This window comes from Camelus ferus, chromosome 23, assembly GCF_009834535.1.
Source record: "Camelus ferus isolate YT-003-E chromosome 23, BCGSAC_Cfer_1.0, whole genome shotgun sequence".
NCBI lineage: Eukaryota > Metazoa > Chordata > Mammalia > Artiodactyla > Camelidae > Camelus > Camelus ferus.
In genome coordinates this window covers 15619501-15641705 of record NC_045718.1, presented here as the reverse complement: position 1 = coordinate 15641705, position 22205 = coordinate 15619501, and the positions used below count along the sequence as shown (strand labels likewise).

Below are 22205 nucleotides of genomic sequence, written 5' to 3'. Positions count from 1 at the left end.
GAATCACATATCATCTTCCAGGCTCACTTGTACTGCTGCCCGGGTCTCAGCCAGCCGCTCTTTTTGCCTGCCTTCCAGCAGTCGTGATAGTCAGAACAGTGAGACCAACTGCCCAAGTTAACTGGGGGATGGAGAACACAGAACATGGTACTTGTTTTCTATCCATTTTTGCTTAGTACAAGATACATTTAGGAGTGGACAACTTCTTTCTAGGTGCCAATGTATCAGGCAGTACCTACCATTAGAAAGCCTTGAATCCCCCCTTTTTTTTTTTTTGAGAAAAATTTTAAATTGAGCTATAGTTGATGTACAATTTTATATAAGTTACAAGTGAACAACATAGAGATTCACAATTTTTAAAGGTTAAATTCCACTTATAATTATTATAAAAAATATTCCCTGTGTTGTACAGTATATCTTTGTAGCTTATTTATTTTATACATAATAGTCTATACCTCTTTTTTTAAAATTTTTTATTGATTTATAATCATTTTACAATGTTGTGTCAAATTCCAGTGTAGAGCACAATTCTTCAGTCCTACATGAACATATATATATTTATTGTCACATTTTTTTCTCTGTGAGCTACCATAAGATCTTGTGTATATTTCCCTGTGCTAAACAGTATAATCTTGTTTATCTAGTCTACAATTTTGAAATCCTGTCTATCCCTTCCCACCCTCCGCCCCCTTGGCAACCACAAGTTTGTATTCTATGTCTATGAGTCTATTTCTGTTTTGTATTTATGCTTTTTTTTTTTTTTAAGATTCCACATGTGAGCGATCTCATAGGTATTTTTCTTTCTCTTTCTGGCTTACTTCACTTAGAATGACATTCTCCAGGAGCATCCATGTTGCTGCAAATGGTGTTATGTTGTCGGTTTTTATGGCAGAGTAGTATTTCATTGTATAAATATACCACATCTTTATCCAGTCATGCGTTGATGGATATTTAGGCTGTCTCCATGTCTTGGCTATTGTAAATAGTGCTGCTATGAACACTGGGGTGCAGGTGTCATCCTGAAGTAGGGTTCCTTCTGGATATATGCCCAGGAGTGGGATTCCTGGGTCATATGGTAAGTCTATTCCTAGTCTTTTGAGGAATCTCCATCCTGTTTTCCACAGTGGCTGCACCAAACTGCATTCCCACCAGCAGTGTAGGAGGGTTCCCCTTTCTCCACAGCCTCTCCAGCATTTGTCATTTGTGGATTTTTGAATGACAGCCATTCTGACTGGTGTGAGGTGATACCTCATTGTAGTTTTGATTTGCATTTCTCTGATAATTAGTGATATTGAGCATTTTTTCATGTGCCTATTAATCATTTGTATGTCTTCCTTGGAGAATTGCTTGTTTAAGTCTTTTGCCCATTTTTGGATTGGGTTGTTTTGTTGTTTCTTATTAAGTCGTATGTGCTGCTTATATATTCTGGAGATCAAGCCTTTGTCAGTTTCATTTGCAAAAATTTTCTCCCATTCCATAGGTTGTCTTTTTGTTTTACTTATGGTTTCCTCTGCTGTGCAGAAGCTTGTAAGTTTCATTAGGTCCCATTTGTTTATTCTTGCTTTTATTTCTATTGCTTGAGTAGACTATTCTAGGAGAACATTCTTGAGATGTATGTCAGATAATATTTTGCCTATATTTTCTTCTAGGAGGTTTATTGTATCTTGTCTTATGTTTAAGTCTTTGATCCATTTTGAGTTTATTTTTGTGTATAGTGTAAGGGAGTGTTCTAGCTTCATTGCTTTACATGCTCTGTCCAGTTTTCCCAACACCATTTGCTGAAGAGACTGTCTTTATTCCATTGTATATTCTTGGCTCATTTGTCGAAGATGAGTTGACCAAAAGTTTGTGGGTTCATTTCTGGCCTCTCTATTCTGTTCCATTGGTCTATATGTCTGTTTTTGTACCAATACCATGTTGTCTTGATGACTGTAGCTCTATAGTATTGTCTGAAGTCTGGGAGAGTTATTCCTCCAGCCTCTTTCTTTCTCTTCAGTAATGCTTTGGCAATTCTAGGTCTTTGATGGTTCCATATAAACTTTATTATGATTTGTTCTAGTTCTGTGAAGTATGTCCTAGGTAATTTAATAGGGATTGCATTAAATCTGTAGATTGCCTTGGGCAGTGTGGCCATTTTAACAATATTGAGTCTTCCAATCCAAGAGCATGGGATATCTTTCCATTTTTTAAAGTCTTCTTTAATTTCCTTTATCAATGGTTTATAGTTTTCTGTGTATAATTCTTTCACCTCCTTGGTTAGATTTATTCCAAGGTATTTTATTACTTTGGGTGCTATTTTAATATAGTCTGTACCTCTTAATCCCCTACCACTATCTCATCCTTCCCCCCACCCCTCTCTTCACTGGTAACCACTAGTTTGTTCTTTATATCTGTGAGTCTGTTTCTTTTTTGTTATAGTCACCAGTTTGTTTTATTTTTTAGATTACACATATAAGTGATATACAGTATCTGTCTTTCTCTGTCTCATTTCACTTAGCATAATACCCTCCAAGTCCATCCATATTGTTGCAAATAGCAGAATTTCATTCTTTTTTATGGCTGAGTAGTATTCCACTGTATATATGTACCACATGTTCTTTATCCACTGAATACATTTTTTTTTTTAATGAATGTGCACCTGTGAGCAAATAAAGTCAGCTGTCTCTTAGAGAGGATATTAGTTCTACAAATGGATTTGGCAGCTTTGGCTGATGGTTCTGTTGCACACACAAAATAGTCCTTTGAAGAAAACCTAGGAATTTATTTTAGAATTTTAAGAAAATCTATCAAATAAACAAGGAAATAAAATTCCTCCTGAAAACTTTCTAACCAACACTTACTTTGGTTTTGAATATTTTTAGGTTTTTTTCCCCATAAAATTTCTATAATAAGTTTGATTGATTTATATCTTTAAAAGGTATATATTTCAGACAGAAGAAGTTTTAAAAATATTTTTAAAGCCATTTTTACCTATAATTCTCTATCTTATTATAACTTTTCATTTTGGGGGAATCTCTACTAGTCTAATTATTGTATGTGATTAGAATGTTGGTATTTAGGCAGTTGCATTTTCTACTCTAAACCTTAAAAGTTCTTTCTTACTCGCTTTGTGAATATGCCTCATAAACTGATTCATACTCTGGTGTGTGACTCAGCATGGTGAAAGGGGGCTAGTTTTGGATAGCGAGGTGGGTATCAGACTAGTCTTCCAATCAGAAAACATTCCATACAATTCCGGGCCCAGACGAAACAGCAGGTTTCTTCTTGGCCTAGGCTTGGGTAGAAAGTAGATAGATTTATATACAGTGTTTGCTCGGATTACAAATAGTGAGATGCTAAAAGCGCTTTTAGCTTTAGGGAGTTCAAAGTGGCCGGCCAAGTGAGAGTTGTGTGACCTGAGAATAAAACTTAACTCGTTCTTTGTTGAGGAAGAAGATCAGACCTTTGTGCTTTTCAGGGACTAGGAGAGCTATCTCTTTCTCTTTCTGTCTTTCAACACACACACTACAAACACACACTCACACTCAGTGCAAGAAACAGGGGCTGACATTTCCCAGCCCTTTCTTACTTGTTTGGAGAAGGAGATCAAAAAGGAAAAGGTCCCAGGTTTTGATTTTTAAAAATCTCTCATCAACAATACCTGTTGCTCGAAAAAGGAATGAAAACAGAGTATTAGTCTGAAAGAAAATAAGCAAATTGTCTATCTTAGATTTCAAATAAAGTAAATTTGCATCATCTGATAACTTTAAGGACACATACTTGAGCAGATCTGCGTTCTTTGATGACTCTGCAAAATATGCTGGAATTCTGTGGAGGATTGATTTTGAGTCTACAGACCCAGAAGACTTCGGGGCTGGTGTGCCTGTGATGGTGATATAGGTTCAGGTCTCCAGGTCGTCCCTTGGGTCTGGAATGTCAGGCCAAGTAGACAATTTCAGAGATTGTGAGGAGCAGCCTCACAATGCGGTGGATGGAAATATATGCCCTTAAGTGCTTCAAGATCCTTAGGAAAGAAGCAGAACAAGAGGAAGAAACTGCTGACTAGGAACAAGGCCTGTGGAAGGTTGTTTCTAAATCAGATATCATTCTTGAACCTCACTTTAGGAACTTGGGTATATCAGTTATGATTGGGTTCGACCATATGTAGCAATCAGAAAAGTAAGGGCTTGCTTAAGCAAGACAGAGGCTAATTTTTTTTCCCTCACATAAAAGAAGTCTGAAACCAGGCATTTGAGGGTTGGTGTGGCAGCTGTTGCCACGAGAGACCCAAGCTCCCTATTTCTTGTTGCTTCATCATCCTTAGCGCTGGTTTCTCCTCTCAGGTTTGCCCTAGGGCTGCTCTGTCTGTCACAGCTGTACTCCAGGCAGGAAGGGCAGGGCCAAAGGGCGTCCTTCCTGGTAGAATCAAACCTTCTCTAAGAGCTTTCCTGGTAGCCCCAACTCTTAATGGCCGACTCTGTATGTAAAAGACATTGCCTTCCAAATAATGCAGAAGATAAATACTGGATAGGCAAACCTTGGTCATTCCAAGTGATCATGAGCATAAAGGTATTACCAAGACTCAGGTGGCAAAGACTTTGGGATACCTGCAGACTTAGAATAGAACAGTAAGTTTGTTACAGATAGAACAGTAAGTAAGTTACAGATAAGTTTTATCTAGACTTCAGTTTACTGCTTGACTGACTGATTGACTGATTGATTGAACACTGTTAAGGACTTACTCTGTGCTAGGCACTGGAGTTATAGTAGTGAACAAGATAGACATGGTCCCCGTCCTCAAAGAGTTTATAAGCTAATGGGGAAAAAATGGGATGGTGTAATAGGAAAGACTCCCGAAGAGTATGACATGACATATACTTTGAGATTTAAAGGATGCTTGGGAGTTAGCCAGGTTAGAAAGATGGGGATGGGGGTGTGAGAGGAGTGCGAGGGGAGGAATGAATATTCCAGGCAGACTCCCTCCCAGTCTGTTGAGTTCTTTTTTCGTCTATTATTTATCTTATTTCTTCATCAGAGGGAATCAGTAGGAGTTTCCAAACAACAAAGGAAGGCAGGGACCAAATACTCTTTTTTATCTGAAATGGCTAAAGGGACTGCCATCCTTTCTACTTACTTGGTTTTTCACTCTCTCTAGATGAGTACCTGCCTCATAGGCTGCACCAGGGCGTATTGGTAACCGAGGAAGGAGGTGGACGAATGATTGGGGCATACCAAAGTTCAGTTGCCCCATCATAGATCTGGATTTTGGTCTCAGTGTGGGACTCTGGGGAGGCAAGGATTGGTTCTGACCCTGAAGTGCTGATATGACCCCCTTCCCCTTCCAGGAAGTGGACATTGTGGTAGCACCGTGCCAAGGCCTCCGGCCCACAGTGGATGTTCTGGGTGACTTGGTGAATGATTTCTTGCCTGTGATAACCTATGCAGTCCACAAAGATGAACTCTCTGAGAGGGATGAGCAAGAGCTTCAGGAAATCCGAAAGTATTTCTCCTTTCCCATATTCTTTTTCAAAGTGCCGAAGCTGGGCTCGGAGATGATCGACTGCTCCACCAGAAGAATGGAGAATGAAAGATCACCACTTCACCGCCAGCTAATTGACCTGGGCTATCTGAGCAGCAGTCACTGTAACTGTGGGGCCCCCGGCCAGGACACCAAAGCTCAGAGCATGCTGGTGGAGCAAAGTGAGAAGCTGAGACACTTGAACACATTTTCTCACCAGGTGCTGCAGACCCGCCTGGTGGACGCAGCCAAGGCCCTGAACCTGGTGCACTGCCACTGCCTCGACATCTTTATCAACCAGGCCTTTGACATGCAGCGGGACCTGCAGATTACTCCCAAGCGTCTGGAGTACACACGGAAAAAGGAGAACGAGTTGTACGAATCACTGATGAATATTGCCAACCGAAAGCAGGAGGAGATGAAGGACATGATTGTTGAGACGCTGAACACCATGAAGGAGGAGCTTCTGGATGATGCTGCCAACATGGAGTTTAAAGGTAGGTCTTGCGGAGCCTGGTGGGGAGCCGGGACTACAGCATCCTCTAAGTCTTTTCCAGCTGGAAGTTGAGTACATTAATTCTGAAGGAACCTCAGGGTAATCTCACCTACCCCTGACATTAGCAGGAGCTCACCTTCTCTTGTTCTGAGAGACCTCCTGGAAGATTCCACCATCATCCCTTCCCAGGACTGTTAGTCCAACTTTTGGTAAATTCATCCTAAGAGTGCTCTTTAAGTCTCTGGTTTATATCTGTACCCCTTTGACCTTGATGGAGCTGGAGAAGAGCTGCTTGAAGAACGTCACTAAGTTGTGCTTTCTCCTGGGTTCCTTTGACGTGGCCTGTGCTTCTTTATCAGTCCTTTTTTGTGTGCATGGTCTCGTTTTCTTTTCAGGCTGCTCCTGACACCTAGCTCAGGAGGATTTCCCAAAGTAGCGGTTTTAGCTTTCGTGGCATTCCCGTTCTTTACAATGACTGTTAGCAAAATTGGGCCAAGTGATTGGTCAGGTCTTTTGGTGGCTGAGGTTTAGATGCTGCTGACTTTGTTGACTGACCATTGGCTCTACTGCCTGTTAATTAAAGCGAGGTGGTTTGCATGTTGCCCTTTAGGTTCTCAGTCATAGCCATGCACCCAGATCACCTGGGAGGGTTTTGAAAATGCTAGATGAGGAAACTCAGGCTCAGACAGGTTAAGTAATTTGCTCAAGGTCACACAGCTGCTAAATAGTAGAGGCAGAATTTAAATCTAGACAGTCCGCTTCCTGAGCCTGTACTCTTAATTTCCATGCTTTACTGCTTCTTCACCTGCTGCCAGTTACTGATGCTCCCATCCTCCTGGTAACCAGCTTCAAAACTTCAGCCCGGTCTTTGTTTTCTTTCTCTTGTCCCCATATCCAGTCAGTTGCCACATCCTAACGAGTCTTCTTCCATATTTCATACATACCTTTGCTTCTCTAGTCCCTCTTCTTTAGAGTAACTGAACTATTGTTACCTGACTGATCTCACTGACCACTTTCTCTCCTTTTTTCCAATTCATCTTTATTGGCTCTGTATTCCTACAGACTGAGTTTAAATTCCTTAGCCTAGTATTCAAGATCTTCCAAAAGCCTAGCTCTTTCCAAGTTTCTCAGTCATATTTCCCACTGCACACCTTCCTCTGGTTTCTAATAATGATCACATACATTGGGACCCCCAAAGCATTTCATCTGTAACTGAAATTTCTGGTGTATTTCACAGTTATTTATGTTTCTCTATTTTTTTTTAGTCCTAGAAATGAAGGCGAATAGGATCTGGGTCTTTATTCATCATCATATCCCTTGTAACAAATAACAGTCTGTGTATAGTACGTCTTTGGAGAATGAATGAGTGTGTGAATGATGGTATATGTTTATGATATATTTATAGGTACAAAGGAAATATACTTGACTTTAGCGAGCATAGGATGCCTGATTTCTTATAGGTCTTTCTAAAGACGAACAAAGATGCCTCTTTGGCAAATTCCCATTATAGGGAGGAATTGCTGAGAAATGCTCACTTGCAGTGGAAATCCCAGGAAATCTTCTGAATATTTAATTTAATTAATTCAGTGCCTGAATAAAAGACACTGCAGCATCAATGCCAGCATCAGAGTGGACATGATAAGGGTTGTCAGGGCAGGTAGGTTGAGCAGTCAGTGAAATATTTGCTTGTCTGTCCTGTGTCAGATACACTATATTCAGTGTCTGGGACACAGTGGTTTGCTCGGATGTGGAGTCTGGGCACGAGTCGATCAAATGTCTGGCTCTGTTAATAACTACATCGTGGACTTGTGGATCTACTTATCTAGTTGGCTAGATCTTAGACAAGACTTACTTGCTGCTTCTTACCTGTTCTGATCCTTTCTGGGTATCCTTGAGGTAATGATGAGTGGATTTAGAAGAGAACTACTACATATCCTATGGAACCAGATTTTTATTAATGGTTTTTGTTTGTTTTAAAATAAAGGTAATACATGTGTACTGGTTATCTTGACATACATACTTTAGAAAATATTTATTTTTTAGAAAGATAATACATACTTGGTATTTAACTCAAAGATATAAAGGTGCTGTCCCCTAGTCATCTCGTTTTCCTCCGTATGTTCCTCTGCCCTTGCTTTTTCACTTAACCCATATCTTAGAGATCTTTCCAGTAAATGTGCAGAGAAATTGGTCTTCTTCTAATGGATATGCCTTAATTTATTTAACTATTCCCCTGCTGCTGGACATTTAGGCTAGTTCTTTTTTTTGCTATTATAGACTGTAATGCATTGATCATCATTCTACATATGTTTGAGATTTCTAAGGGTATATTTCTAGAAAAATAACTCCTAGAAGCACAAACAATAGTTAAGTGAAAGGGTATGTTGATATTTTTTGTTTGTCATTTGATTAGTTTACATGTTTGATAGATAGCACCAATTTAAATTTCCACCACTAGTGCCTCTTTCTAAGTTTAAACATGCTTTAAAAAAAATTGACATACAGTCAGTTACAATGTGTCAATTTCTGGTGTACAGCACAATGTCCTTGTCATGCATATATATACATATATTTGTTTTCATATTCTTTTTCATGAAAGGTTATTATAAGATATTGAATATGGTTCCCTGTGCTATACAGAAGAAATTTTGTTTTAATCTGTTTTCATAAGAGTGCCTTTTTAGGGGTGGAGTTTTTGCAGGTAATTTATCTTCTCTTAAATTCTTCTGTCCTCTGGTTTGCAAAATCCTGAGAAGTAATAACATAGTGGGGACAACAATCCATTTACGGTTTCTATTTATCTAGTAATTGATTTAGAATTGAATTCTTGACTCTTGGGTTTTTCTCAGTAATATGCTAGGAAGTATGAAATATTCAAAGATCAGAGGTTCAAATACAAAGATCAGAGGTTCTGGAATCCCTGAGCTCTGGGTTCAGGTGCTAGCTATATTACTTCCTTCCTCTACCATCCTCTCCAGGTGCCCACTTTATTCTCTCTTTGAGCCTTTTTCCTGACATATAAAATATAACCACCAATACCCACCTGACAAAGTTATTGTTAGTATTAAATTAGATTACATATATAAAATGCATACTGTAGTGCCTTTCAAATAGTCTGCACTCAGTGAATTTTGTTCTTCCCCTCCTATAAATGTGACATAAAGGCTGCCAAAATCAATAGGCTCCTTCTGGACACAGTTGCTTCTTCTCAGGGTTCTTAGATGCCTCAAGTAGTTGAGGATTGCGTGGCCCCTGGTCATGCTGAGTCAATTTATCAGCCACGTGTGTTTTGCAGCCGTCGTCGTAGTGGTAGCCCCTGGGCTCTGACTTGGGAGATGCCTTTTTGCAGTGTGCCTGCCCCTCCCCTCACAACCTACTAGCTTTTTGCTCTGCCTCCATAGATGTCATTGTTCCTGAGAATGGAGAACCAGTGGGCACCCGAGAGATCAAATGCTGCATCCGACAGATCCAGGAACTCATCATCTCCCGGCTTAATCAGGCAGTGGCCAACAAGCTGATCAGCTCCGTGGATTACCTGCGCGAGAGTTTCGTCGGAACCCTGGAGCGGTGTCTGCAGAGCCTGGAGAAGTCTCAGGATGTCTCAGTTCACATCACCAGTAATTATCTCAAACAGGTACTCAAAGGGTCGGTGGTTGAGAGCATGTCACAGATAACACATGAAACAGAATCTACCCACAAGCCCAGCTTCAAGTTAGCCGAGAATTTCTCTTTCAACTTTTTGCCAATGCAGTTTGAATTTTATTTTGTTTTCCTATCTCATGACTGCTGCCTGTGGCAGGTACTTGTAAACAAGTACAATTGCAGTTGAGTCAATGAGCAAGAAGATGAAGATGAAGTAAAGGGGCCCAAATAGTTGCAAAACAGATGATCAGCCTGCACTGACTCTGCACATATTGAGGGATGGATCTGGGAACCTTGAAACTGGACTGTGTTCTTGAAGTAAATATCATTTATTGCATTTTTAAAAACTAGCCACTCTACTCATGGCATATGGATTTTCTTTTCTGTATTCTCTTTCAGATCTTAAATGCTGCCTATCATGTTGAAGTCACATTTCACTCAGGGTCCTCAGTTACAAGGATGCTGTGGGAGCAAATCAAACAGGTAGAGGTTGCTTAGGGAAACATTTTCCAGCCCCTAGTTGTTTCAAATGAATCTTAGTCACTCCAGCAAAAACTGACACCTAGGATCTTCTGTCAGTGTTGGGTGACCATGGGCCCTAGTTTCCCTGCCTGGGAGAACCCTGGTTTATGCCTGTTCCAAAATAATTTTCAACAGTGCCCCCTTTAGCTCTTAAAAGTGATGTGTCTAAATGATATTTTATGATATTTAATGATATTTTAGCCACAAGACTCTACTTCACTGGCTTCTTCGTATTTCTTTTTCTAACCTAAGTTGTTTCTTGGAACCAGGCTTTGTTGCTGGAGGCCACGAGTGTGGTTTCTTTTCTGGAATTTGATCTGGCTCTTATGTAGTTATTTGCTGACTTGAGAAAGGGATGTATCAGGCACCCCCTGCACTGAATGTGCAGTGTGCTGAGGGTTTGTGAACATGTAGACGAGGCCCAGTGTTCTCTGATGCCTTTCTCTTAGCTGAGCCCTGATTAGATGGAATTGGAGAGGAGCATTGGGCTTCATTCAGCTCCTATCTTAAAAGCCTGCGCCTAGTGAGGAGGTAACCCAAAGAGGGGAGGCTGTTGGTTCTTTCTAGTGGTTCCTGGCTCTCATCCTTCCATGTTCTCACTGTCCTCATCCGGACAGATCATCCAGCGCATCACATGGGTGAGCCCACCTGCCATCACACTGGAGTGGAAGAGGAAGGTGGCCCAGGAGGCCATTGAGAGCCTCAGTGCCTCCAAGTTGGCCAAGAGCATTTGCAGCCAATTCCGGACTCGGCTCAATAGTTCTCATGAGGCTTTTGCAGCCTCCTTGCGGCAGGTGGGTATGTAGGAAAGCAGATACAGCTGGATCAAGCAGAGGAGAACCTCATCCACTGGGGAATGTTTTGTCTGCTGCTCTTTATATCATTTAAAAAAATCATCAGTATATTTTCTTTCTATTCTGTTAAGAGATAATACTAAGTTACAGGAAGTTTCAATAAATTTGTAATGTGGATATTTTTCTAGCTCTAGAGAGAATGGAGGGAACTCAATTTTTCCCCATTTCACTGAGTGAGGAATGAAAATCAAGGGATAGGAATTTTACGTGAGTTTATGTAGTAGTTTAGGAACAAGAGACAGAAAGGGATGACTTTCCGCTTCCATACTAGTTTGCAATTATGTGACATGTGCTTGTCCCTCTGGGCCGTGTGTCTGTGCGTGTGTACATACGTGTAGAGGGGAGGGTGGGAGGGTGTGATTATGCATCCAGGGGGAGAAGTCATTGCTTAGGGAGAGCTCAGTATGTGCCGATCTCTGAGCTATGTTATGTATCCTCACGTGGTAGATATTATTATCCCTATATAATAGGCAAGGAAGCCAAAGCTGGGGACCTGATAGGTCATATTTCTTTCTTCTTTCTCCCTCCCAGCTGGAAGCTGGCCACTCAGGCCGTTTGGAGAAAACTGAAGATCTATGGCTGAAGGTTCGGAAAGATCACGCTCCCCGCCTGGCCCGCCTTTCACTGGAAAGCCGTTCTTTACAGGACGTCTTACTGCATCGTGAGTCCTTATTTTTCCCCCAGTAAATTGGAGGAGGGTTCTGGATACCCGACATTCTCATGTCCAACTTCGGAGAACCCCAGCGTCTAAAACTGCTTCCGTGCAAAGCTGCCTCAACACCCACTGATGTATTTTTGAATTCCTGAAGTCTGTTTATATAGTTCAAATAACATGACCAAAGTTGATTTAAATTAAACCAGTTAGGTTACTCCTGGTCTAGGAAGCATCCTAATTTCTTTTGCTGGTATAATTACTACTCCCTGCTTCTAAGCAGACCTGCGCCCAAGAATCTTAGGGGTGTTGCCCCTCAGGTTCCCATCCTTCCTGCCTTATCTCTGTCTCTGTACCTTACAGGTAAACCTAAACTGGGCCAGGAGCTGGGCCGGGGCCAGTATGGCGTGGTGTACCTGTGTGACAGTTGGGGGGGACACTTCCCTTGTGCCCTGAAGTCGGTTGTCCCTCCAGATGAGAAGCACTGGAATGACCTGGCTTTGGAGTTTCACTACATGAGGTCGGTTCTGGTCTCATTCATCTTTGTGGGAAACGATCCAGAGAAGAAGCTAGAAGCCTGTTTAAATTTTGTGCCAGGAACTATAGCATGCCTTGTCTCTCCATTCCTACCTCTCACAATGCTGTAGACCGGTATTTCAGTGTCTGACCCAGACATATGCTCTCTTCAAGGCCTTTACTGCCTTGCCCTGCCCTTTCCCCACCATCCTAATTTCTCAGGCCCACCCTGCCATTTGACTTGCTTCCTTAGTCCTCAAGACTTACCAATTAAAAAAAATTTTTTGTTTCTAATTGGGGGGGGGGGGGTTGGGAGAGAGAGGTAATTAGGTTCACTTGTTTATTTATTTTTAGAGGAGGTACCTGGATTGAACCCAGGACCTTGTGCATGCTAAACATAGGCCCTACCACTTGAGTTATACCTTTCCCAGTCCAGTTAACGTTTAGATTCCACCATTCTCTGTCCTTGTTGAGAGCCCATCCTCCTGGCCCTCTCTCTGTCATGAGGGCAATTAACTCCGGGCCTGGACTAAGCGTGGGCTCAGGGCATTTCCTCCCCCGTGGCAGCGTGCTGCCCGAGATTAGCGCCAAAGCGCCGTAGCCCAGCCCTCTCTGCTCCTCTTCAGGTCTCTGCCGAAGCATGAGCGGCTGGTGGACCTGCACGGTTCCGTCATCGACTACAACTACGGAGGCGGCTCCAGCATCGCCGTGCTGCTCATCATGGAGCGGCTGCACAGCGACCTCTACACTGGGCTGAAGGTGGGTGGGGCCGGGAGGGAGAGGTCCTCTGAAGGTGGGGCGGGGCCGGGAGGGGGATCCGCTGAAGGTGGGCGGGGCCGGGAGGGCGAACACGGCAGCCAGGGCCACAGGTGCCTCTCTGGCCTCTCCTCCCTTCTCTGTTTAAAGCATCTAGCTGTCATCAGACATGGTTGGAGTAATCACATTTTATTACCTGTATTTCCAAAAAGCCTTAAAAATTTCTCAGAGTCTGTTTTTTGACCCAGTTTATCACCAGAAAACTGCATTTCGCCACTTTGACCTCGTGTGGTAGTGGTAAAAGTCTAGCCCTCGCAGAAGAGCAGAAGACCTTCCTGTAACTCGCCTGTTCTTTCTCCTTTTTTGCTCTCAATGAATAAAGCCAGTTTTTGTTGTTGACAAATATTTATTAGTGACTATTTTGTGCAAAACATGTATTAAGCACCATAAGGGGATATCAAAAAGTATAATTGGCCAGAGGCTTTTAAAAGAATTGTAGTCAGTGAATATTTCATGAACAGGTAGCATCTGAGTTTGAAAAGTCTCCCCTGCTGGGTAAAATTTAGGCAGATGGAAAGAAGAGGCCACACCAGGGGGAGGAGTCGCATAGAGCCCAGAGCACTTGAAGGACGCTAGTCATGTTGGAGCAGCTGGTTCATGCTAGGAATAGAGGGGAGATAATGTGCAAAAAAACTTTTGGGAACAAATTATAGAACACCAGGAATGTTAAGAATTTCCGTAGAATTCAAATTCTGTTGTAGACAATGAGAGGCTACTGAAAGATTCTGAATGAAGGTGAAGTGTCCTCAGTCGAATGTTAAGCTCCCCTCGTCTGAAACAGCCACCACGAGGGACATAGAAAGGTTTCTTTTGTTTTCTCCCGTACATTGGAGCTGGAAAAGCTAACCTCGGAGTATCTGGTAGGTCCCTTCTGCCAGATGCCTCTTGTACCAGTTTATATGAAAGTAAGTAAGACAGAGGAATCCTTAGAAATGCTTACAGGTGTCATGAGAAATCAATGCGATGAAGAAAATGACTCTCCAAGTGGTTATCCCCCTTCATTTCAGAAGAGTTAAGCTCAGCACTGTGCCATGCTTTTCCATAAGTGGGTTAGAGAACCATTCACGTGCTTTTGGATGAGCAAGGTAACGTTCTCCAGAATTCAGTAGACCCTAAATTGGAGGCTTGGTAGAAGTAAGATGGGTAATGTTGGTATGTGAATCCCTAAAACCAAACCTGGGCTAACCAGGCCTACAAAGCCATGGAAATAAATCTGAGAGTCCTGGAAATACTTCGTTTGAGCAGCAAAGGCAGCTCCAGAGTTTGTTCAGGGTTAGAGATGAGCTGAGGCCTTCAGGCGTTGGGTTGTGGCTCCCTGCTCACGTTGGGGTGATCCAGCAGGCCTGAGTGCTGCCTCCAGGGGACTTGATCTGGCCTTTACAGCTTGCCTTGCCTTGCTTGTCCTCAGTTTCCCTCTCCTAACTGCCTCCTTCTTCCCTTTACTCGTCCACTTTTCTGCCCTCGTGCACCCTAGTGTGGCCAGTCCTTCAGGCCCCCACAGAAAGAACTGTTGGTTTAAGCAAGTTGGATTGAGTGGTTATCATCTTGTTAATGACAAGTAAGCCCTTTTGTCTTCCCCAGGCTGGGCTGACCCTGGAGACACGCTTGCAGATAGCACTAGATGTGGTGGAAGGAATCCGCTTCCTGCACAGCCAGGGACTTGTCCATCGTGATATCAAACTGAAAAATGTGCTGGTGAGTAAGAGCCATTCCCCCAAGATAACTCCCTGCCTCTGTGTGTCAGTGACCTTTGGAGGGAGGTGTGCAGGAAGAGACTGGAGGAAGAGGAGAAGGGGTGACAGCAGAGTAGATGGATGGGGTCTTGGGCTTATAGCTTAGGGAGGTGTAGCATCATAGGCCCAGCTTCAGTTGCTGAAGGCTTTTTCTCCCAACACTAGTGAAAACACTTAAACTTACAGAAAAACTAAAAGAGCAGTACAGTGAAGACCCATATACTGTTCCCCCAGATTCATATTCTCTCTCCCAGCCTAGTCTCTCTCTCTCTCCCCCCATCTACACACACATGCATATACACTTTTTTTTTTCTTACTGAACTATATGAAAGGTGCAGATAAAACTTTACTCCTAAGTACTTCAGCTTTTATCTTCTAAGGAAAAGGACATTCTTCCATGTAATTAAAATGCCATTATCACACTCAAGAAATTTTAAGTTGATACAGTGTTTATTAGTTAACATACAGTCTACATTAATATTTTCTAGTTGTCCCAAATATGTTTAACTGTCCCAAATATGGTCTGTTTGTTTGCTTGTTCCAGTCCAAGAATCATACAGTGTATTTTGTCTGGTTTCCTTAGCCTCTTTTAATGTAGAATAGTCCTACCTTTTCTGGCTTTTGGGACATTGATATTTTTGAGTATTCCAGGTCTTATTATTGCTTAGGGTTTGATCAGAGATGCTGCACGAGGACTGAGATGGGTAAATACACCTTAAAAGGTAAGATAGTCATGAACGCATCAGTCCTGTTATCTAAATTGTAAGAGTCTTTTGGCATACTCCTCTTGAAAATATATTGGATTATTATTGAATTGTCTCTGGTAACACTTAAGTGATATAGAAAGATGAGAGCAGTTTGGGGGGAAGCAAAATATTTTCCTGAAATTATAGGCTGAAACCTAAGAGGCATGCCAATAGCCAAATGAAACATAGATTTATTGTCTTGGACCTTAGGAAAGGAAACTGCAGGAAATTCAGAAACTCTCCTCAGCTGACTAGAGGACCTCAACTTTCTTTTTTAGTAATTTTCTGCCCTGGGGTCTGGAGGTCAGAGGAGAATAATCAGGAGCTGAAATACTTTCCTGAGAGTCTTTCACTTATTCATTCTTCCAAGATTCTCTAAGCTCCCAGTATGTGCCAGGCACTGTGCTGAGTGCTGGGGACACAGAGATGGAGAAGGCAGTCCTTGCCATCAGGCTGCTTACAGTCTGGGGAGAAGACAGTGATGGGAGTGAACCTGGAGCCAGGGAGGCTGGAGGTGGAAGTACCACTTTGAGGTAGATGCCTACTTCTGAGCTTGGGTATGCAACTGAGCGCCACGTGCAGGACCAGGCACACGGTGACTCTCGCCCTGCTTTGTTGGCAGTTGGACAAGCAGAACCGTGCCAAGATCACTGACTTAGGATTCTGCAAGCCAGAGGCCATGATGTCAGGCAGCATTGTGGGGACACCAATCCACATGGCCCCTGAACTTTTCACAGGTAAGCTGGAGGGCGGGCGTGGGTTTGGCAGGGCTCCATATTTTAACCCTGAGTGCTGCCCCTTGGGCTGAGTAGTGTCCACAAGTACTGCTGAAAGGTCTGACACCAGTGAGGGAGAAACCAGAACTGGGGGAGCCTAAGATGAGTAGGGGGAAAAGTGAAGAGGTAAAGGGGCGAGAAAGAAACGTGTAAATCCGGGTCACCAACTGTTCTTTTGGATTCTCTCTGGGCTGTTAGTCCCATAATTGCCATAATCAACCAGCTATTTAATCCTAACGTATTGATTGAATAACTCTCAAATAATAAGAGTCACCCCCTATCAATAAAGAACTTACAGTTGACAGAGATCTATGAAGACGGGTAAAATAAGTAGGAAGCAGCATACGACAGCATGTGATTAAGTGCTACACAATGTGATGCTGGTGTTCAGAGGAGAGACGTTTGATGGTTTTGTGGTAGAGGTGAGGTTTTGGATAGAAATTGAGTCAGATCTGGAGAATTTGGTAAATGGGAAGGGAACTCAGTACATTCTTTGAGCTAGGCAGTGTGGGTATGTTATTTCATATATTTTGTTCCGTTTCATCCTCACAACAATTCCATGGCGATGCTGACGCAATGTTACGTGCATGTCATGGATAAAGTCAAGGCGAGGCCGACTGGTGCAGAAACCCACCCCAGAACGCTGAGTTAGAAGCCGTAAGGCTGGGATTGGAGTCTAGGTCTTCCTGTCTGTCAAGTCCAACCATGGTATGAAAAAGAAAATTCTGGAGGCTGGAGAAGGGGAAATGTGAGGAGAGTTGCCGAACAGAAATAAGCATGACAGGAAAGAAATCCATTTGGGGGGAAAGAACAAACAAGTTGGACATTAACTATATTTCAGCTTGAAATTCATGCAGCGGAGTGAAGGCTTGATGTGGAAGAAGTGAGGAGCTGTACTGGGCTTCTGAGCAAGTGAGGGATGAAAAGAAATGTTTATGGAAGATGTTTGTGGAAATGTTTAACAGCAGTAGGTAAGGGGGATGTGACTGGCAGGAACCAAGGTAGGGAGACCAGTGGTGGTTGTCTCCAGAATTAGGTTGGTACTAGTGCTGAAAACAAAACAGAACGAAACAGTTACAGATTTAAGGTCAGTTCAGAAGAGGAGTGGGCAAGATTTTATTATTAACTTGATATGGGTAAATGAACAGAAAAAGAACGGCTAAAATGAATCTGAATAGTTGAGGACGGTTGTGTCATTGCCAGACAAGACGGAAGGGTAATTGCAGGTCAGTTGTTAGTATCGGTAAGAATTAAAATTAGCAAGGTGTTTGGATTTCTGTCATCAGCCTTGGGCCCAAGTCTTCCCCCAGCCCTTCACTGAGTGACGCATGTACGTGTTAGGAGGTAGCTGGACAGCTGGGGTCCTGTGCACGCTGGAAAGAAGCAGACAGTCAGCATTGTTCTTTCCTTGCTTTACTTTAAAAAAAATTTGTATTTCCACTTCTATTATTTTATCTTGGCTCCTTCATATTTAAATTCCTTTGATTGTTTCTACTGCAGTTCGGCCTACTGCTGTAAAAATCATCTTCCTAAAATATTTTCTTCATGTTACCTCCTGCTCTAAAGCATAAATGACTCCTGCTGCCCACCGAAGCCAGACTCTTCTGTCTGACTTTGACTTTGAAACTCTTTAGATTCTGGTTCCAACCTATCTACCTGTTTGTGTTTCCCTAACATGACCTTTCAGGATTAATCTTTTTGACTGTCCTACTGAAATAAAAGGCCTATGTTCTTTCTCCTTTGTCAAGTTCTAGTCTTGGCTCTCTTGATCTCTAGCTTTGACCTCCCAGTATGGTAGTTTTTTTATATCATAAAATGGGCACTATAAACGTGTCCGGCCTCACAGGGTTGTTGTAAGAGAGAACGGATGTTAAAAGCTGTAGAACAGAATATGTAAAGACCTCGGCAGGTGCCGCCGCTTCCCGCGCTCCCTCACCGCTTGTTCCCCTTTCTTGCTGTAGGGAAGTATGATAATTCTGTGGATGTCTACGCGTTCGGCATTCTCTTCTGGTATATCTGCTCAGGTTCTGTCAGGCTCCCCGAGGCATTTGAGCGGTGTGCCAGCAAAGACCATCTCTGGAACAACGTGCGGAGAGGTAAGAGCCACCAGCCCTGTCTGTCCCAAACTCCCCTGGCGAGAGCAGACCGGGACCGGGCACTGCGGCGGGGGCCTCCTGTCACCCTCTCTGGCCCCTCCACAGCAGGACCACATACACATTTAAACCATCATGGAATCCAGAAAAGACATTTTGGGGGGGAGAGGTAATTAGGTTTATTGATTAATTAGCTTATTTTTAAATGGAGGCACTGGGGATGGAACCCAGGACCTCACACACGCTAGGCATGCACTCTGCCACTGAGCTGTACCCTCCTCCCTCAGAAAAGACAGTTAAGTCAAACCTTGGTTTCCAGGCAGCATGGTACTGAATTCTTGAAAGGCTGTTTTCTTTAAAATCTCGTAATTCTTCAACTTCCTTTGCCAGCATGTTACAGTTTTTCATCACTGTCACTGTTAGGTTCTGACCTAGGTGTTTGCAGTGGGAGTCAGAGCTCACTGCGTTCTTAAGCACCTGGAGCCCCAGCTGGGCAATGAGCTGAGCCCATCATGCTGCTTTCTCGGCTTGGTCCCCATCTCGCTGCCTCTGGTCTTATTCCTGTGCTCCTTTCTCTAGGGGCCCGTCCAGAACGCCTTCCTGTGTTTGACGAGGAGTGCTGGCAGTTGATGGAAGCCTGCTGGGATGGTGACCCCTCTCAGAGACCCCTCCTGGGCATTGTCCAGCCCATGCTCCAGGGCATCATGGACCGGCTCTGCAAGTCCCATTCTGAGAGGCCTAACAGAGGACTGGACGATTCTACTTGAAAGCAAAGACTGTCTCTTTCGCTCTCTATTTCTTTCCTTCCCCTCACCTTTTGGCTATGGGAAGAGTTTGACATTTATTCCGTACGGAGAGCTCCCGAGGGGATTGATGCTTGCTGGGCAACTTGAGACCCTCCCAGACAGAGATGACTCCTGGAGAGTGAAGATTTGGGTGGCCGTCTGAGCGTATTCAGCAGTTCACTCCTGCCCCAAGCTACTCCTTTAGCCAAAAACTCAGTATAAATCTGTTCTGTATAAAATCTCAAGAAAGGTCTTACATAGTTCCCTTTTCCAGACTGTCTTTTAACTCTAGCTGTAATCAGGACTCAGTGCTCCCATTGTGGAGACCACATTCCTGACATTCTTCGGAAGTCTTAGTTCTTACTCCCATTTACACAGAGGAGGTCAGGTTTTTCTCCAGCCAGAGTCCCTTTCCAGTTTATCCCCTGTAGCTTAGTCTGCTCTCAGACACCAGTTTTCTGGCAGATTCCCCACATTTTTTGTCTGAGCAGGGAGAGAGAGCAAGGGAGGGGCTAGTACTTAGTAAAGGAGATGTCTAGTTGTGTTATAGTTCATTAAAAAACAAAGTATTCTGAGAAAAGGTGCAAAATATTCCTGAAAGTCTCCGGGCCAGCCAAAGTCCATGTGTCGGTATTTGGAAGTGTTATTTAAACACTCAGCGGGCTGAGTACAGGAATACATACGTATAACATATGTACACTTTGCTTTTGTTTTGTAACATTGTCTGCTAATTTTGGGTTCTTTGTTCCTTGGCACCCGTTATTTAAGTGATGGGATGCCAGAAATGTACTGTATTGTATATTACTCGGGAAGACACTAGATATTCGAAGTCTGGCGGCACTTGGGCTGTAGAGGGCTCAGCAAGACCAAAGTCCTGAAGATTTTACCTCCTAGCTTTGGTTGTATATGCTCCCAAGTGGTGAGGTGAGATTGTGGCTGGGGAAGGAAGGATGGGATGAAAGAATTAGCCTTCCTGTGTTCTATCCTTCTTATCCACTTAGTTAGGGCAATTTACCCCAGCCTGAAAATGATCACCTGGCCATTTTTAATGCGCTTGAAGTCTGGTCATTTACATTGCTTCAGAACCGAGTGAGGGACCTTCCTGCAGAGCAATCAGAAAACATGGCGGAGCCCGGGGCCCCAGAGTAGCTGACATTGTGCCTGGGGAGCCAGTGGTGAGGCAAGGACAGCTTGGGTGGGCTGAGGGATGCTCGCTGGGGTGAGGTTTCCGCAGGCACACCCTGGTCCCCTGGATCCTCGGCAGAGAGTGACTCATTGATTGAGCAAGTCTTTCACTTCTCTGAGAAGGAGGACTGTGCTGGTTCTTCCCAGACCAAAGAGAGTCACTTGTGACTCCATCAGTTTCAAGGGGACAGAGCCTCGGCAGCAACTTCTCCTAATTTTTAACACTAAAATTCAAGGAAAGAGTGAAGGGAAGGATCCATTACTACCACGGATAGAAACGAGGGACTGGAAGAACCCTCAGCTGGGACCTGTCAGCTCTCCAGTGCATTGTTTTGCATTTTTGCGCGAGCTGCCCAAGAGGGGTTGGCAAAGGTTTTTCCTGATCGGATGAGTGGTTTGGGGTGGCAGGGCTGCAAAGTGATAACTGCACTGAACGACACTTTATTTTGTGGCTTATTCTTTAGCACTGAGAAGCCATGGGGGGTTGGTGATTAAAATGGCACTTTGGTGACTCCCTCTCGCCTTGCTTTGGAGAGAAGGCCTGTGTGGTATTCCATCTGACTAATCAGGGAACCTCCGAAGTCCACGATGCAGCAGAGAGGGATGAATGGCCCTCGAAGAGTCCACTGCCAAAAAGAGTAGTTGCTTTCTTTGAGTTTTCAAAGCTTGATTTTTGGATTTGCTGGATCAAATAACCCACTTTTTCTTTAAAAGAAAAAAAGAGGGTTTATCCTTCTAAATATGGGAGTGGCGTGGGTTAGGGCTAGTATTCTGTTAAAGTGGGTTAGGAGGAAGTAACCTAGAGAAACCTGTATTGCAGATTCCCTTGGGGGTTTTTAAGTAGCACTACTGTTCTTAAAAGGGTTTTAGTTTTAACTTCATCTGCTTTGTTAACATCCAGTCCATTTGAGCTGATGGCAGAGACCCTGTGTAAACACCTGATAGTCGGGGGGGCACCTTTCTCAGAGGGCTGAAAAGGAAATTGGTCTGGACAGCTTGGTGTCTTTTGTCTTTATGTAACATTTTTGTTTGTTTTAAAGGACTAACGTTTATTATTACAGTGTTAAATAAAAGTGTAACATACTAAGTGTGTAGAATAAAAGTGCAATAACAAGAGAAAATTGCTTTGGCACAAACGTCAGTTCTTACCCTTCCTTCCTGCGCTGTCTCTTTCCGTGATATTGTTACAGCAGGACAGTGTTATTTGTGTGTATTTTTAAGACACACAACTGTGGGTTAAGCCTTCATTTAGTGTAATTTTGAGTGGCTGGGTTTGGTTTTATAGAGTATTGTGTACACTTGCTGGGATGCACAAATGCCAGATGTGCTGTATAATAAAGACCACATTAACGTTTTAGGTTTACATCTGTTTGGCTTTTGTTTTCCCTCACCCCACTGTGTCTGCAGGACGCTCCCCGTTCCATTCCATTTCCACTGGGACCCCTGCAGTCAGATGTCTTTCACTTTGTCTTAGAGATGGATGGAGCACGTTCCTCTGCCCACGGGTCACTCTTGGTCCCTGGGTACTTGGCATTACCCCAACCAGAGGGCGGGGCCAGGGAGTGGGAGGCAGGACAGCGGAGAAGAGGGAGGCCAAGTGGAGTGATAGCAATTTATTTTTTCAGAGCCTCTTCCTGGGTTCACATCCTTTTCTCCAGCCTCTTCTCAGCACATCCTTGCAATGTTCTGAGCTCATGCACAAGCCTAGCTATTTATCACCCTGTGAGAGAATCTGGGCATGGAATCCATATATAGGCCTACCTGCATTTGGAATATTTGAATTTTCTTTTTAGGCACAGGCCACTGTTCAGATCTGCTTACTCAGCAGCGGCCTCTTCCAGCAGAGCAGCACCACCTGCAGCCACCAGGGGACGCCAGCACGCCGACTCCCA

General features: G+C 43.5%; 1 protein-coding gene across 4 annotated transcripts in view; it reads left to right on the top strand.

Annotated features, from left to right (window-relative positions):
- The window catches only part of DSTYK (dual serine/threonine and tyrosine protein kinase), a 47884-nt gene extending 26208 nt beyond the window's left edge, over positions 1-21676 (top strand). For 2 of the 4 annotated variants that reach the window (XM_014557250.2, XM_032467012.1), the window contains 11 exons: positions 5325-5994; positions 9395-9627; positions 10035-10118; positions 10775-10951; positions 11543-11672; positions 12027-12183; positions 12806-12938; positions 14577-14690; positions 16097-16211; positions 18212-18346; positions 18923-21676. In XM_014557250.2, the coding sequence (XP_014412736.2) occupies positions 5325-5994; positions 9395-9627; positions 10035-10118; positions 10775-10951; positions 11543-11672; positions 12027-12183; positions 12806-12938; positions 14577-14690; positions 16097-16211; positions 18212-18346; positions 18923-19110 (2136 nt within the window). In that variant the 3' untranslated portion in view covers positions 19111-21676. Of the gene's footprint in view, positions 1-5324; positions 5995-9394; positions 9628-10034; positions 10119-10774; positions 10952-11542; positions 11673-12026; positions 12184-12805; positions 12939-14576; positions 14691-15844; positions 16008-16096; positions 16212-18211; positions 18347-18922 lie in introns of those variants that run through there. The other 2 variants (XM_014557252.2, XR_004314771.1) reach the window with 2 other exon arrangements.
- The last annotated feature ends 529 nt before the right edge of the window (positions 21677-22205 follow it).